The following is an 18,281-nucleotide window of genomic DNA, read 5'->3' on the forward strand; positions in this document are numbered from 1 at the left end:
GCATGCTGCATAACAGATAAGTGGCAACAGTTGTTCAGTTACCAACTGCCCAGAGTGAAAAGAAATCAAATATTCTTAATTGTGCCAAAAGCAATGTCAAAGCTGTAAACAGTAAGCCAACAGTACCAGATGATTTGTTGGTTATCTCACGAGAGAAGCATGGCTTAATAAGAAGACTTTCCGAGAATGCCAACAATTCAATATTATAAATCTGTATGATAATGACTCAGGAATTCCAAGGAGTACAAGTAGATTTATACATGACAAAAATCTCCATTTGCAAATTTTATCTGTGAATTAAGTACAAAGCATGCATATATATATATATATATATATATATAGATGCATGCTTTGTACTTAATTCACAGATAAATTTTGCAAATACATTATCATCTGGATAACAATATAGATATGCATCTGAATTTAGTAAAGAAGTGGCAAAAGAAATACCCCAAAGGAATAAAAAGACTATAAATTTGAAATTTCCATACATAGAAGGTTGAGCTACTTACCCAATCATGACAGGCAACGAAAAAATGATCTGCCCCTCGTGTTCTGTTCCAAAAGGGATATTTGGCAGCAATCATGTTGACATAGTCCCTCAAAAACAGTTGCAATGGCTGCATGTTATGAGAGTTGGGCACATACATCCCTTCCACTATTTCATATACGCTGTAAGGCAAGTAAAACATGTGAGCCTTCCTTGGATCTGTGACAACAAATTGTTTATTTCCACTAATCAACTTCATGAACCATCCCTCTGATGCATAAATCCCTTTGAGTGCTGCTGTGTGGAAGTATGGTCTTTGGCCTTCTCTGTATATGTAGACCTTAAGAATCTTCTCCATTAAGTCATAGCTCCTGGAAGCAGAAGGAATACATTCATATCCAACTGTCTGCTACATCAAATAATGCTTTTTAACTTTTTAACTTTGAAATCAAATGTTAAGAATGACCTTTTGCCAATCAGATAGTTTATGAGTTCCCAGGTACATTGAAATGAAAGTTTCTATTTAAAACTATGTTGCACTGGCTCTGGGGACGGGGGACAGGGGTACGGGGATGAGTTTCTGGAACGGCTAGAGCGCACCTCGAAATTTTAAGGGAATGGCAAGTGCGACAACTAATTTTTATATTTATTAAAAAATAAAAATAACAATAAAATTTAGTAATTCAGCATAAACATAAATGATAAATTAAAATATAAAAATTAGTACTATTAATAATTTTGAAATTCAAATTACAAAATAAAATACTAAAGCTTAATACTATATAATCATCATTGCGCGTCACAAAAACAAATCTTGTCACCATTGCCCATTGTCAAGAACTTAGGAAGTACTATTAGTCTACTACTACTGTCTACATAATTATTCTATGATGCATGATGAATCATTTCAAAATTTAAGTAGCAGCTGAATTGTAAAGACTAAAAATAAAATTTAATAAAACTGTGAACATAAACAAGTCATTAAAATTTAATTATAAATCCCAAATTAAGAGTCTAGAAATTAAGAACCTTGTGGGACTTATCATCGGTGATACATCATAATCATTCAGAATCACTATTATTTACAGAGCACAAAGAGTATTACCATCCCATTTATTTACCTTATAACATTAAGCATTAAAGATGGGTTAACCATTGTAATCTTTATTTCAGGAGTAACAAATGTTATGTGCAAAAGTAATAATGTCATAAAGTGAAATAAATTATATATAATAAATGATGTTTATGTTAATGTAATAATGTGAAATAAATTATATATGATAAATGATGTTTATGTTAATGTATTAGGGGAATTAGTTGATTGGTTCCTAAAATGAATAATGGAACTTGCTACTTATATAGACAACACTAGTAATTTAGTAGCACATTGATATATCATCTAGTATGTCATGCTTGTCTCTTGCATATATTTAACATGGTAATGAAGTCATGGTGATTGTGGCATAGGGAAATTTCAAAGATTCATACCAAGAAAAGGTTTGTCGCAAACATGGAGAAAGAGACAAGTTCAAATTGAGGGCAAATTAATTCATGGAATATAGTGATTGTAAACTGTAAATATGAATAAGTCATTAAAATTTAATTATAAATCCCAAATTAAGAGTCTCAGACTTTGCCTTGTCACTCGACTCTTACCTCACCTACAACCTCCGCTCAAGTTCTCTCAACTTTATTTACTGTTGCCACCGTGAATGGAGTTTTTGTTCAACATTTACCTTTGCCCGTCGTCTCAGACTTCACTCAACTCTTACCTACAACCTTCGCTCGAGCTCATTACCTGAAACCCTTGCAACCTGTGTTTACCTTCACCACCATGTAGTGTAGAGTGTAGTATGCGATAGGTTTAGTTTAGTCAATAGGTTTGGGTTGTGATAGAGTTTAGGTTTCAAATGTTGTTTTTATTTATTTATTTTTAATGCTTAATGTACATGATATCAGGGAACATCCTAAAGTCCCCTAAAAAGTCCCCAAGTCCCTGATGGAGTCCCAGACCAATTGGGGAAGTTTTTGACGAGTTCCAAAGTACTACGATTGTTGGGACGAACGAAACACCATGAATGGGATGGGTCCCCGTGCAACATAGATTTGAAAGCATTTAAAACACATATAAGACCATAATCACAGGATACAACAAATATTCAACAAACACACTTTCTATTCCAGTTTTTTGGCCCTTCAAATTCAGATGACAAATAAGTACTAATCATCAAGATCAACTTTTCTTTAACATTTATTACTATATTTATTATTCTACTTTTTCAAAATTGCTGCAAGAACATTTCTATTCATGTTATCTCTCTTGGCTCGATGTCTAGTACAATACCAACCTCTCCAGTGGCCTTTTGCTTGACAAGGTAGATGACAGGTATGTTGCTAGTATGATAGCTTGGCAGTAATTGAAGGAAAGAGAAAGGCTATAAAGAAACTAGGTAAGAAGTAGATTCTAGCAAAAATATTAATCTAGTTAGGAAAGTTGGGAATGACCTCAACATCAAACTACTAGTGCATTCTGCTCCTATTGCTCACAAAAATTTTATAATGCCGTGAAAACTAAAAGATCCATACAACCACTTGAACTGAAAAAGGCGTGCTGGCTCAAGAGTGTGATTGATATATGGAAATTCCAAAACGCATAGATCCTCCTCTCTATAAAGTACTCTTGGTTACACATTCATATTTTGGTTTCATTTTGAAACTAGGGTAGTCTGTAGGTTATTTTCTCATTTTGGGATTGTTGGCTATCTTTCATCTGAAAAGGCTCCTACACTCGTGAAGCTCCTAACACTTACTGCAATACACTTCTCAAAAGTCTAGGTGAGTGTACTTCCTGAAATCTGTATTCCCCAGTTTGTTTTTGTGTTTGAATTTGGTGACAATGAAATTCCAAACAAAATTGATGGTGTGAAAAATTATGATAAATTCGTTGTCAGGTTTGGAAAAGAGAACTCACTAAATTTTATTATAACTTTTCAAAAACATCTTAGGACATCATATATTTGTTCAAACACACACGCAAACACATATATTACAAGGGGACTCAGCAAGACAAACATCAGCTGGATTAGAACTGGACACCTCACGGCAATGCCCGCCTTGAAACAGTCCATTTGAACCAACTGTGCTAACCCACTGGACTCATGTGCATGTCTGGGTGTGTTTATTTTCTTAAAAATTTAACAAAAGAATGAATTTTAATCAATTTTACAAAAAATAAAATAAAAATTGCCTGATTTGGAGTGGACTTTTTAAATCATCTATTGTGGTTTATTCTCAGGACAAGGATGAAAAACCAGATCTAAGATTAGGTATAAATAGCAGAGATGTCCCCATGTGCCAGAAGTAGCCGTTAGAAATCTAGTTAAATAAATAAATAATTTTAGTAATAAGAAGAACATTAGAAATTAGTTAGGTCAAAATAATATTAAAAATAAATTAGTTACGATAAAATACTAATATAAACATAATAGAATAATTAAAAGTATAATTTAGTTAGGATAATAAATACTAATCTAAACATAATAGAATACTTAAACCTAGATAACCATTTAAAAAAAATGAATAAATAAAAAAAAGATGAAAAAATAAAATAAATAAAAATAAAAATACATACATAAATAAATAATAAATAAAAATAAAAATAATAATAAATAATAAAATAGTAAAAAAAATAAAAAAATAAAAAGAAAATAACAATGAAAAAATAAACAATAAACAATAAAATAAAAATAAATAAATAAATAGTAAAAAAAATTATTATGAATAAATGTTAGGGTTAATAATAATCAACCAATAAAATTTTATATACACATAAATATGGAAAATAAAATGAAAACAGACATAATAAGGAGAGAAACATATTAAAAACATAGAAGTCAAGAAGAAAGGGCAAGAACCCAACTCCTACTTAAGGTCCAGCCATCATCCCTATTGAGATTCCTCGGATGTTTTTCAATTTCAATGGCCTCACGTAACTTCCTATGATGAAAGTGATCAATCCTAGCGATGACCCGAGAGTTCTCAATGCAAACATGATGCAAAGAATTCTCTGCATGCTCAACAATAGCCGAGGAACCTCTAGACCTTAAGTTAGGAGTTGAGTTCCCGCCCTTTCTTCTTGACTTCTATGTTTTTAATCTGTTTCTCTCCTTATTATGTCTGTTTTAATTTTATTTTCCATATATTTGTGTATATAAAATTTTATTGGTTAATTAATATTAACCCTAACATTTATTCATTATTCAATTTTTTTACTATTTTATTTCTTTATTTTTATTTTATTGTTTATTGTTTATTTTTTCATTGTTATTTTATTTGTATATTTTTATTTATTATTGTTATTTTTTATTTTTATTCTTATTTATTTATGTATTTTTTTTAATGGTTATCTAGGTTTAAGTATTCTATTATGTTTAGATTAGTATTTATTATCCTAACTAAATTATATTTTTAATTATTCTATTATGTTTATATTAGTATTTAATATCTTAACTAATTTATTTTTAATATTATTTTGAATTAACTAATCTCTAACATTCTTCTTATTACTAAAATTATTTATTTACTTAACTAGATTTCTAACTGCTACTTCTGGCACATGAGGACATTTCTGCTATTTATACCTAATCTCAGATCTGGTTTTTCATCCTTGTCCTCGGGATGAACCACAATAGATAGTTTGAAACTTCGACTCCAAATCAACTATGTGATTATTCCGAAAATTCTATTTGATAACGATATGGATCACAAAAGTCTGAAAAAAAAAATTAATAATAATAAAATAAATAAATAATTCCCTAGTCATTAAATTTGCTTGAGAAAAGATGAATTTTGGAAAGAATTCACTGATGCGGTGACTATCCCTGAACTGAAGAAAAATAAATAGTATTGATATGGGAAATTTGATCCAAAAATACTAAAATCACTTACCCAAAGGGTAGGTGCCAACATTGATAAGAGAGAAACTATAAAAACTTTCAAATGAGCATTCATGGGGGAAGAAAATTCATATTTCGAACAAATAGTATGGATGAATTATTTGAGGGCGAGTGAATCATGTAGGGTTTTCTATGCAATCAAAATTGTGGTATAAAACCCTAACTCTGTTGAGATTAGCTCTACAGGTGCAAATATGATGCTAAAAAGTTCTCTTATTTTATGGCACTCTAAGAGTAATTTGGTAAAAGATTTGACAATGAACTCAAAAGCAACTCAAATGAACAAAGTGATGATATGTGTGAGTCAAGCAAATGTCCACAATGCACTTTAGGGCTGTAGGGCTTTTAGGGTTTGAATAAACTGTGTATCTTAAATTGAAAAAATAAGCCAAAAACAGATAAAATCACACCATTAAATGCAAGCAGAAGCAATCATAAACAAAACTAAATTTAACACATCTCGAATGACAAATCTAAAATCCTCGAGATGGGCAAGTGTTTTATAGCCTCCAACCAAGTGTCTGTAGTGAACCGAATTACTAAAATGGTGATCCACCACAAGGTGGACCTAGACTCTCTAAATGTGTGGATGGACGGTCCAAAAGAGCAGAACAAATGTGCTGAATATTGAAGATTGTTGACAGGGTGAAGCTAAGGTTCACTAATTGGTAAAACGCAGATGCTTCTGCCAACATAGGGCTCTATTGATCATAGACATGCCAGAATTGAAACCATCAAGCTGTCAAGAGCATGGACCTGCAACAGAAATGTGCAGCCTATAGTGAAATTATTGCTGCTGAAATTTTGATCATCATCCTCTTCTGTCCGTCTCCTGTAGATGACCTATTGGAATGCACGTCTGCACCTGGGAGCATGTATTAGTGCAGAGACAACACAGGTTAGTGCCAAAAATGGCTCTTAAGAATGTGAACCTACCATTTGGAATGTGGAACAATGACATTGTCACATTGTCTGGAACACGGATATGCATGATTTGATTTCTGAAGTGCCAGGTTTGCCATTTCTAGGTATCTCCAACCTAGACAAAGTTACAGAAGAATCTCAATATGAGTTAGATGGAAATTCTCTGGCAGACACTCGAATTTTCGCTAAATTGAGTGATTTGGGTTCCTATTTACCTAAATTAAATGGGAGATGCTATGACTGGGTATTGTCTCTGAGCAACAATCCATGAGGATTTTGATTTTGATGCCTAGGAAGGAACTTCTCTGGAGACCACAATGAATGAAATCTTGGGTCATCGGTCCAGACTCCGGTCTAGACTCTAGATATCCTAATTGATCAGCTTCAAGGATTTCAAGACCTAAGATTGTAATGTCCTAAGGTAATTTTTTCCCTTGGGGTTTCTATGTTGGCTAGGGTTTCTAATAAATCAGGAATATTGTATAACAATAGTGTGTTTGCATTGTTCATTCAACAGTAGCATAAAGCAAATGAATTGTTCAACAACAACATGATCCTTAACAAATACCATAAGTTAGGGCTGATTGCCAATCCATCAGTGTAATTCTGATTTGCAGAACCAATGTTTAGTAACCAGTACTTCACTATTTATCCAATTCTACTACTCTACAGTTACTGATAATTTCACTGTCAATCACCTAGCAACAACTTAACTCACTGCGTAATGCTGGACATCTAAATGTGTCAGACTCAGCTATCCCAAATTTACTGTTACATGGGGGGTTGGGCAGGTCCAAACTCCCTGTTTCCGTTGCTGTGACTGATTTTGCTGCCAAAATCGGGACTAGAGGCCCTCAACCCTGTGGGCCTCGGCCCTGTGGCTGACTGTGGCTGCTGCCTAATATCCCTGTGATGAAATATACTGCTTTTAGGGATGGTCAAAAAGCGAATCCCCATCCCCTTTGCTGCTGACCCAAGTCTGAAGCTGTGGTAAGATAGAAACACTGCCTATGATTGCTGTCTTAGAAAAGAAAACACAACCACTGAATTGGCACCAAATTGCCTCATAAATGCCACCAAATCCCTTAGGTTGAGCATTAACCTTCAATCCACACCAAGTAATTAATCAAGGTTTTGCCCTAAACAGGAGATCGTTCGCTGCTCCTTGGACAGAATTGTCTGATCATAGAAAATATCCATAGAGAACCTTGACCTTGCCGAGCCAAACCGATCCAAGCTGCTCAAGAGGAATCACTTGCCAGAACAAGGAAAAATCATCAATCGTCAATCTTCAACCCAAACCAAAACTGCTCCAATGTTGTTCCAGAACAAAAAGGGAGGGTGTCTAGGTAAGGTGGGATCAGCTCCACCAAAACTAGACAAAGATTAGATAGGGTGGGATCACCTCCACGGAAGATAATAAAAAAGAAGGGGTATTAAACCCTCAGAGCCTCAGCTCAAGAAAACGGAGATATCAAATCCAAATTGATGACGATAAATGACTCTAACTCTCCTTTATTTATAGATTTCCCCATGGGGTTTCTCTAATGTGAGGGGTTGCAAGTAAAGCCCCCAATTTGGGGTTTTTTCCCCAGCCGACCCAAAATTTACCCAATGTTGCGCCAAACATTAGATAATTTGGGTTTTCCCCTTTTATGAAGACTATAGCCTACAGGGTTGGATAGGCTATTCCGTCCTTTCACGAGCAATTAATCCATTGGGGCCATTACAGCCCCCCTACCCAACATTGCTTGCCCTCAAGCAATGGCATGTCTAGGTGCCTCACAACTGTCATACCCATAGTATTCAAAAATGGCTGGTTCGAACTGGAAACTGGTCAAACCGGCTGATTCATTAGCAAACTCCACCAGACCTGTAGAAAAACCCAGTTATACCACACCCCTCACCGTTTTTGGTCAAACCGGGCATAAATCGACCGATTTATGACAAAACCGGTTGGTTTTCCCATAAACCAGCTGGTTCCATCATAAACCGGTTGGTTCACTGCCAAGCCGGCTGCGGACCCCACGGAAGGTGTTTCACGATTTTCAAGTGGTTTTAAGGGAAACGACGAGTTGTTTCCCTCCAAAAACAACCCCTCCAAGCCTTTAAAAGGATGTCTCCCCTCATTTACCTCACACATCTCATTTGGAGTTTTTGTGAGTTTCATTGTATGCTTGGAGAGTGTTGAGTTTTTGCTGGAGTAGTGGAACAACAGAGAGTTTGCGCTGAGTAGTAGCCACCATGCCTCCAAAAGCCAAAGATACTGCATGGGCTCATTGTGATATGATTGATGGCAAAATGATCTGCAAATATTGCCAAAATCTATTGGAGGGGGTATTCACAGATTCAAGCAACACTTGGTTGGGATAGGAAGCCATGTAAAGCCATGTAGAGCACCAAATGAAGTAATAGGGCATATTAGGGCAGAATACCTTCAGAAGTTTCAGACTCAAATCACTCAAACAGCTGAGATGTTTGTGACTCAAGCAGTGGAAAAGTTTGAGAATCGAGACTCAACCAACTGCGTTTGATCATGATGAAAGTGATAATGTTGATCATCGATATGTAGACTTGTAGTAGGCCAGTGGCCCCATAGCTTGTAGGATTGTTTTTGGACTCTAGAGGCCATTTAGAGCCTCATTGACTATGTCTTTTGTTGCTGATAGGTATTGTACTCGGTGCCGTTTTGATGTATTCACCTTTACATGGTAAATAGATAAGAAAACTTTGCATATTTTTATCGTTACTGGTTTGGAATCATAGTTTTAAATCTTAAAAATAGTTTTCTTTCATTAAAAATTAATTAGTTCATGTATTTTTTTAAAACCAGTTCATTGAGATCTAACGAGTCCCGGTTTGAAACCCGGTTTATTAGGTGGACTGGTCCGGTCACCAGTGCCGATTTTAAATACTATGGTCATACCAAGCATACCAGCACCCCGTTTTTCCTCTTGCAGTCTGATGATCATAATGCTGGTGGGAAATATCATCATGCAATAGTTGTTGTTCCCTCTTACTGGATCATAGGTGGAAAAAACACAGCTGTATATTGTTGCTGATGTAGATTTTATTTCTCTTGGTGTAACAACAATCTTCCATGGTACTAACAATAAGTGGCATAAAATTGATCCCTTTGCTGGAGATAAAAATCTCGCAGTAGTTTCCCCATGCTTCCTCTGTTTGATTGCTGTCTTCACATCACTTGTAGGTGGCCTGTTTTCCTTTTTGTTTTCAGAGATGAAAAACCTCTCATTCTTATGGACCAGACTTTTCTTTTTCATAGCATTTGTTATTACAAAATAATTTGCAGCACAACAAAACAACTACATCACTTTTATAACAGAATTTGGCAGATAACTCAAGGACATGAGATGGCCTTTGCTTCCCAATTTTGTAAATAGTGGCTCTTACATGGAGCAGAATATTTGTGCACAGAGAACTACATTTTCCTTGTTTATTTCCACTACCACATACCTGTTTTCATGCTTTTGATGGTGCTTCTTACAGTCAGTATGCCTTGTGTTTCCTCCTTTTATAAGACTGCCCTTAACTTCAGGAGAGTCTGCTGTTGTGATCAGATTTCCTTTGGGGTCCTTGCCATCCGTCTTTGACCTATTTTTGTCCTCTGTCTGTTCCATATTTGTGTGATCTCTAATTTGAGGGTGAAGCTCCAACATGCCTTCAACTGGTCTGTCATGTGAAGTTCTAATGAGCTTTTCCCCAAGTGCAGATCCGGGAACAAAATATATCTGATCTTCATAGAAGATGATCTCATCTTCTATCTTGTACCTATCATTATGGATGAGTCTGTCCAACAATTCACAGGCAAACTTATTTTTGGAGTATTCCACTAAGAGGTGGGCTCTCCAATCCCTCAAGAATGTGCATGTGTCATGTTTAACATTCTCTTTGCACCCTGACTCATAAGGTTGTAAGTTGTTACTTGATGATCTGGGGCTTGTATTTCTACAAGCTGTCATGCAAGTAACTTCGCCTTGCTTGGGTATAACCTCCATTTGTTTGGCTGTTACAACTCGGAGACCACCATTGGTCATGCCTCTTAGTACCACCTTGCTGCCATTTGGTCTCGGAACTCCATTTCCATTACTTGGTAGTTCATTATGAATCTCCCTAGCGAGTACAACCATTGTACTCCTAGCACCACATTAGCATCTTCCAATTCTATCACATAAAATGATAAAAATCATTAGCAAGTGTATACTTACCTAATGTGAGCTCAAATGTGGAACTACCTATGTGCATGTCATATAATACCTATCAGCCGCCCTTCAAATACCTGGGCAGGGATGCCTCTCCTTACCACCATAGCTGCATCAATAAAATTGTACTTTGCTCCACCATCAATCAATCCTATGATTCGTTGCCCTCGTATAGCACCCTTGATTTTGAAGGTGTGATATATAGGGACTCCTGAGAGAGTAGCAATAGTAACTCCAATTCTCAGGTTTGGCTTCGTAGCCTCTTTCAGGGATGGTACTTCTTCATAAATGCTAGGCTCCTTGCTTGGTGCATGTGCTATAGCACTCTCATTGTTGCTATCAGGTACTACCTCAATGTAGTGAATCTTTCCCTTTCCCAAACATCAGTAACCAAATTCCCATGGCTCTTTGCAAGTGAAACAAACCTTCTTTCTTCTAAGCTCATTTTGAGCTCCTTCATCGAATCAATCCTTCTTAGTTTTGCCTTTCAGAAATGTCTTCTTGTCCTTGTCTTTTGGAAGGACTTGTGGTATGGGTGGAGTCTTCACTTTTGGTAATGTACCTCCCATATCTCGAGTCTTGGTGATGGCCTCTTGTAATGTGGTAGGTTTGAAACTTTGAAGGCCTTGACCCATCCGTGTAATGGTTCAACTAGATCTTCTATGAAGAGCACGAGTCACCTCCTCCGAGAGGTTTGTTACCATGACTGTTGTCTATTCAAATTTTGCAATGTACTCATCTAGTGTCCCTATCTATTTGATTTGTGCCAATTCTCTAAAATTTATATTAGAATCCTTTCAATCAAAACACTCTATCAACCTTTGGGTGAAGTCCATATAAGATCTCATGCTAGAGTGGCCCAAGGTGACTAGTCCATGGTACCGCCATTCATGTGCCTCCCCTTCCAAATGTAGTGTGGCAAATTGTGTTGAGTATGTTGTCATTGATGTCAAAGCGGGTTCAGTAGGTACATGATGTTGTCATTGATGTCCTTGGAATGTTGATTGTCATGAATGAGATGATGCAATAATGAAACCCTAGCTCTAGGGTTTGAGTTCCTTGGACGATGTTCATACCCCAAAATTAATGGAGATTTAGAAGAAGCAAATCAATGAAGTTGTCTCAGAGACCATCATCATTGGATCCTCTTCGTCATGCTGATTCCAACGATATGTAGAGCATTTCAAGAGCCCTCATGGTTTGAGAGATATGCTTTCTTAAAGTTAGTGACCCCAATAGTACAGTGATGTGTGGTTTGATGGTAAGTCTACTTGGGCAAAGCTCAAGAGACTGTGGTTCAAATCTCATTGAGTACACTGACCTGCTGTGGTGGCAGCTAAAGGAATAGATTCCCCACCCCCGCCTTGGCAGCACGTTGAGTCTGCTCTTGCTAAAATCATAGGATCTTAGTATATCCGACTTGCAGGTAGTTGGATGTACTCTTGGTGTTATAGAGGCAGCTACGAGGATTGATCCTGGGTCTCCCATAGATTAGGCCTGGCAGTTACCGATTCACCATGTGTCAAAAAAAAAAGTTAGTGACCCCAATTAGTGGCCAAAAACCCCAAAGCATGAATGATGTGGCGGTTTCATTGGTGTGGCATCGCATTACTGGTTGATGATGTGGCACACATTTATTAGAGAAGGAAGGGGATAAAATTAAGTTTTTGGTGGACCCTAATCATTTTGGCACCAATTTAAATTTAATTTTAAATTATTTGTTTTTGGTCCAAAATGAGAGGGAATTTTGAATTTTAAATTCAAATATTTCCCTCCTCCTTGAAGTTGGCTAGCCCTCCTAGATGGTTCTCTAAGCCACTACAAAAGGAGATCAATTTATCCTCAATTGGTAAGCAAGAAATTGGTCTCTCTCTGAAATTTGACTATGGCCTTGAGGAATACAAATATCAGATGATTGAAGAAAGGTTTTTAGAAGGGTTTTGTCTCCATTTTGTTTAAAGGGATTTGTTGGGTACAATTGGCTTGCAGGTAGTTCTAAAGGAGTCCATTGTGCATCTGCAGCCCCATTAGGGCTTGATCATTCCCGAACTCATCAACCCCTAATTCATGTTTCTTTACATTAGTTCTGCTGGACAAAAGTTTCGGTTCTTTGAGCATTATATCTCCTATGCCATATCTTCTCGCTCTATTCAACAGATCTTGTTTGGTTATTTTTGGACGTGTTTTTGCTTCATTTATGATTCTCGGCACCTTGATATAGATATAGCACAATTAATTCTCCAAGCGTTAGGATATCTCTGAAACAAATGTCAATTTTGTTGTCCTGTATAAGTGTTGGAATTGTTACAGTAAGATTTGTCTTATCTGATCACTGATGAAAGGACTGACATTCTGTTTGGAGGTGATCTATGCAAAGATTTGAAATTTCTATGAAGGTCTCTTTGGCATGACAGTAAAGTTGTGTTAGTTTGTCATGAAAAGGATGCAGCAAAAAATCATGGTATGAGGGCAATATTCCAGTGCAGGAAGGTTTCAGCCTTTTCAAAAGGCATTAACTCTGAGCATAAGGTTCATTTCTGTGCATGTAAGGCTCAATTTCTTATGACTCTTGAGACCAGTGAAGGGCAATTGTTTGGTAAGGCATTTTAGTCTTCCATTTGAAGATGACCAAAGACACTTGTTGGATCAATTCTCTTGAAACAAATTATCAAGACCTAAAGATGAAAGCGCAGTAGTCCAAAGGCCTAAAACTTTGCATCTGTGACCTGTGGTTCAGAACTTGAGGTATTTGTTGCAGGTCTAAGTGTCCTTCTATCGATGAATTGTTTATTCATTTCTCTCGGCATACCGTTGCAAGGATCCAGGTATCGTTGCAGACCTAAGGTAATGAAATATATACATTGGAGTAAGGATTTGCACTATATATTGGTCTTGACTCTCTTCAAGACAACATTTTTTGAGACCTTGGCCCTCTGGAACAACAACAATACCTTCAGGCCTGCGACGACATTTAAAGACCAGAATTCTAAGGCCATTTATACACATTCACACTTACTGTTGTATTAGAGCCGACTTCCACTCTTGTGGACTGTGTTTTGAAACCTTGAAGTAGCAGTTGATATCATCTAGAATTACAAACCTAAAGGAGTAGCCTAATACAGTTTAGCAGTCTTGTAGCAAGGATTAATAAAGGCAAGGTACAGTATAATCTACAGATGCTGATAGTATTGTATATCTTGTGTAACAACGTCTAATCATTGTCTTGCAGCAGTAGGGTTATATATATTTGACAGTTATTGACGATTCTGAGTGAAAGGATAGAGGAATGCAAATTACTGCAGTATTATGTAATAGGAGCTGCAACAATAATAGAACAGTGAGCCTTGTCAATAATCTTGAGAGGGTAGTAAGCTTGTTGTATGGCTGTGTTAAAATTGGCAACTAGGGCCAAACTCCACATGGGTCATCTTATTTATGACTGCTGATATTTTTCTTGAATTCTTCTCTCCGAGAGGTGTAGGATTGATCTAAAGATCATCCAATTCTGACATGTACAAATGTATTTATGAATTTATTTTGAATATGGTCAAATTGTTAAGGTCGGCCAACAAACTTATGTAGGCTCAGAAACCCAACAGTCACATCTATTCATCCTCAACGTTGCATATAAATAGAAGGTGACTTGGCCTCATTTGGACACACTCCTTTTCACACTTCTCTCTCTCTCTCCTCATTGATTGGGTACGGTTTTTTGGGCCTCTCTCTCTCCACACGTTCGAAATTTCAGGAGAGCGAAATTTCAGGAGACAGAATTTCTGGACAGTTTGACTAAGTGTTGACCTCCTTTGACTGCGTTTTTTGTGATGGCTATCTCTGTTTGGGCAGGCCACATTTCTAGGCACAGAAATCGAGGCTAAACATTGACTGTTGACCAGCATTAATTGCAGCTAGGGCTGACCGCAAGTGGGCTGTTTGACCAGACTTTGACTGGGCTGAATTTGACTGTTTTGAGGGGCTGTTTTATCTTGCTGTTTGGAGGCCGAAGTTGACCGATTTGCTGAGAATCAAATCTGCCTGTTGACCAGCATTGACTTTTCTGGTTAGGGCTCTTTTGTTGCTGTTATAATTATCAGATTTGTAAATTGTATTATCTCTCTCTACTGAACTATTGAAGACTAAAAGAAGATTTGATTAAGGGTTTCCCCACATTGGGGTTTGTCCCTGGTTGATGCCATATCTTGTGTCCTCTTGTCTTGGTTTGTCTTCTACTATTTATGTTTATATTCTATTTGCATTTTACTATCATGTTGTTGTGATTGCTAATCTGAATATTGATACTGGGCTAATAACGAAATTGAAGTAAAATTGCTCTAAAGCATAGAACATACCATTGTTGCCTAAAATTAACATGGTATTAGAGCTGAGGTGAAGACAAAGCCCAAGCAAGAGTGATAGATCAATCACCAAAGGCAGTTGGACTAGGACAAAAGGTTCAATGGGTTCCTCATCCTACTTCCTGGTTGAAGACAAGCTCCATGATAAATCTGACTATCATGGATGGAAGATGTCTCTTGATTTGACCTTGGAAGAAAAAGAAGTGATAGACTATGTGCAGGGTAAAATCCCTGGACCTCCTTCAAATGCACCGGTTGCTGCGAAGACCAAGTACAATAGGGCTGAAGTCAAAGCAAAGAAGATTATCAAGGATTCCATTGACAAGCATCTGGTGGCCTACATCTCCGAATTGAAGACCTCCAAGGAGATCTACGACAGGTTGGTCGGCATGTTCAAGGTTAGTAATGCTAATCAAATTCTATTTCTCAAGAATAAGTTGAAGGATATTAAGAAGGGCAAGGACAAGGATATTCAATCCTATTTCTTGAGGATTACTGAAATCAAGAATGATCTACTCTCGATTGGAGAAGTCATTCTTGACAAGGAACTTACTCTCACCACCCTTGGAGGACTCCCACCTGAGTGGTATGTATTTAGAACCACTGTCCTCAACAATGATCGAATTCCAGGGTTTGAAGAATTGATGTTAAGATGCATTCAAGAAGAAACAAGAATGGTGGAGCAAGAAATGCCTTCTAATAGAAGCAACCCCACTGCATTCTCCGCTCATGCCAAAAGGAGAAATAATGCAGGGTCTAAAGGTCATTTCCATGGAAAGCCTAGATCTAAGGGAGGAAGGAAGGGCAAGTGCTTTGTTTGCAATAAGTTTGGCCACTATGCAAGGGAGTGTCCAAATAGAAGGGACACATCACATGATGATGATCACAATCATTCCAGGGGAAACTTCAACAACAACGATCAAAGGAATGGCAGGTCCAATGGCAAAGGAAAAAGGAATGCGAGACATCAAGGAAATGGTCGACCCTCCAAGAAATCAAGGAACTCCAAGAATGAAGAATCAAATTTTGTTAACAATAAGCAAAAAGAGTACTATCTTATATCGGCCCTCTCCACTGCCTTTCCTTCGGACACTTTGGGAAATTGGCTGATTGATAGTGGTGCCTCAAGGCACTTCACCGGATACAAGGAAGTCCTCTCTAATTGATAGAAAAGGAGACAAACTTGGAGATCATCCTTGGAGACAATGCCACCTATCCCGAGAAGGGAGTAGGGAATGTTACCCTTCAATTGAATCAAGGTAAGACTATTCATTTGCAAGAAGTACTATATGTACCTAATCTCAAGAAGAACCTGGTGTCCATTTCAGCCATGGAGGACAAAGGATTCAAGGTGGCATTCATCGACGGAAAGTTACGTGTTTGGAAAGGAAATTTTAAAGATGCTTTTACTCTTGGGTTCAGGGTCGACACTTTGTATCAAGTTGGAGGAAGTCCATTGGGAGCCATGTCTTGCAACACATCTCCACAATCTGAACTATGGCACCGGAGGTTTGCCCATATTCATTATAAGTCCCTACCCAATGTGAGTAGATGGTGACAGGTATGCCGGAGTTCAAAGTAGAGCATGAAGGTGTATGTCTGGGATGTGCCAAAGGAAAACTTACAAGGGTACCATTCCCCTCAAATAATAGCAAGACCACATATAGATTGCAATTGATCCACTCTGACATATCTGGTATGATAAACTCTTTGGGAGGATACTTATATTATCTCACCTATACGGATGATTATTCTCGCAAAACCTGGATCTACTTCTTGAAGAAGAAGGATGAAGTGTTCACCTGGTTCCGACACTTCAAAGACTTGATCGAAAACCAATTTGAGAAGAAAATCAGGATATTGAGGATTGATAATGGGACCGAGTACGAATCCAATGAATTCCAAGATTATTGCAGAGAAGTTGGCATTAAGAGGGAGACTACAACGCCATACAATCCTGAGCAGAATGGTGTGGCTGAAAGGAAGAATCGCTCTATTGTAGAAGCATTTCGTGCCATGCTTCACGATCAAGGCCTTCTGAAGTTCCTATGGGCTAAAGCAGCAAATATCGCCGTGTATGTTCAAAACCGATGCCCTCATCAAGCATTGGACTCCAAGACTCCTGAAGAAATGTTCACTGGTAAGAAGCCTGATGTCTCTCATTTTAGAATTTTTGGAAGTCTTGTATATTTTCATGTGCCAAAAGAGAAAAGAAGCAAATTGGGTGCATCTGGGAAGAAAGAAATCTTTGTGGGCTATAGTGAAAATTCTAAGGGATATAGAATTTATGTTGTTGGTCAAAAGGAAGTTGAGATAAGTCATGATGTCACCTTCGACGATGATATGGCCCTCGGGAAGATCAACAACCTTCTTATCCTAAGGAAGGACAAAGATGCTGACACCAGAAATCATGGTACAAAAGAAGAGGAAATGATGCCTGATGTTGATGAACCTATGGATCCTATTTATCCTCCTCCTCATGAGCCCTCCTCCGCCAAAAGGAGCGCCTCATGGCTTAGGGAGACTATTAAAATTGGCAACTAGGGCCAAACTCCATGTGGGTCTTCTTATTTATGGCAGATGATATTTTTCTTGGATTTCTCTCATCGAGGGGTGTAAGATTGATCTAAATATCATCCTATTCTGACATGTATTCATGGAGATATGAATTTATTTATGTTATTTGACAATTTGTCAAGGTCGGCCAGAAACCAAATTAACCCCATCTTAACCCAACATTACACTATAAATAGAGGTGGCTTTCAAGTCATTTGTCTCCTAAGATCTCTCTCTACTCGTTTGGGTTTTGGTGGCTAGAGAGATCAAGAGGGAGAAGCCCTAGACACAGTGAAGGAAGAAGCCCTTATTGCAGACCCAAGGAGAGACCTATATGCTGCCCTAAAGGAGATCTAACCCTAGCCCTAGATGCAGTCAAGAGAAGGCTCCCATACGCAGTCAAAGAGGAAGCTTGCTACTGTCCTAAAGAGGCTCCTATCCGCAGTTCTAAAGAGCCCTATCCACTATTCCAAAGTGCCCTAACCACAGGTCAAGAGGTGCTCTAAATCCGCAGTTAAGGGTGACCCTTATTCGCTGTTCAAAGAGACCCTTATATGCTATCCTAAGGTGCCCTAAATCCGCAGTCTATTGAGCCCTAATTCACAACTAGAGAGTGATCCTATTCCGCAGCAACTAGACCCTAATACACAACTACAAGAGGAGACATAATCCGATGGTCAAAGGTAGTCCTAACAACAGCCATAGGAAGGCTTAGTTGCAGTCCAGAAGGAGGCCTAATACGCAACCTAACTGCAGTCACCTAGCCGCTGTCATAATG

General features: G+C 37.7%; 1 protein-coding gene across 2 annotated transcripts in view; it reads right to left on the minus strand.

Moving 5' to 3' along the window:
* The window catches only part of LOC149258507 (putative glycosyltransferase At5g03795), a 53,302-nt gene that overhangs the window by 2,802 nt on the left and 32,219 nt on the right, over positions 1-18,281 (minus strand). For both annotated transcript variants that reach the window (XM_089415450.1, XM_089415453.1), the window contains exon 3: positions 513-861. In XM_089415450.1, the coding sequence (XP_089271576.1) occupies positions 513-861 (349 nt within the window). The remainder of the gene's footprint in view (positions 1-512; positions 862-18,281) is intronic.

Source organism: Pinus tabuliformis, chromosome 6 (assembly GCF_031772625.1).
Source record: "Pinus tabuliformis cultivar Carrire ecotype Pingquan chromosome 6, CPIR1, whole genome shotgun sequence".
Lineage (NCBI taxonomy): Eukaryota > Viridiplantae > Streptophyta > Pinopsida > Pinales > Pinaceae > Pinus > Pinus tabuliformis.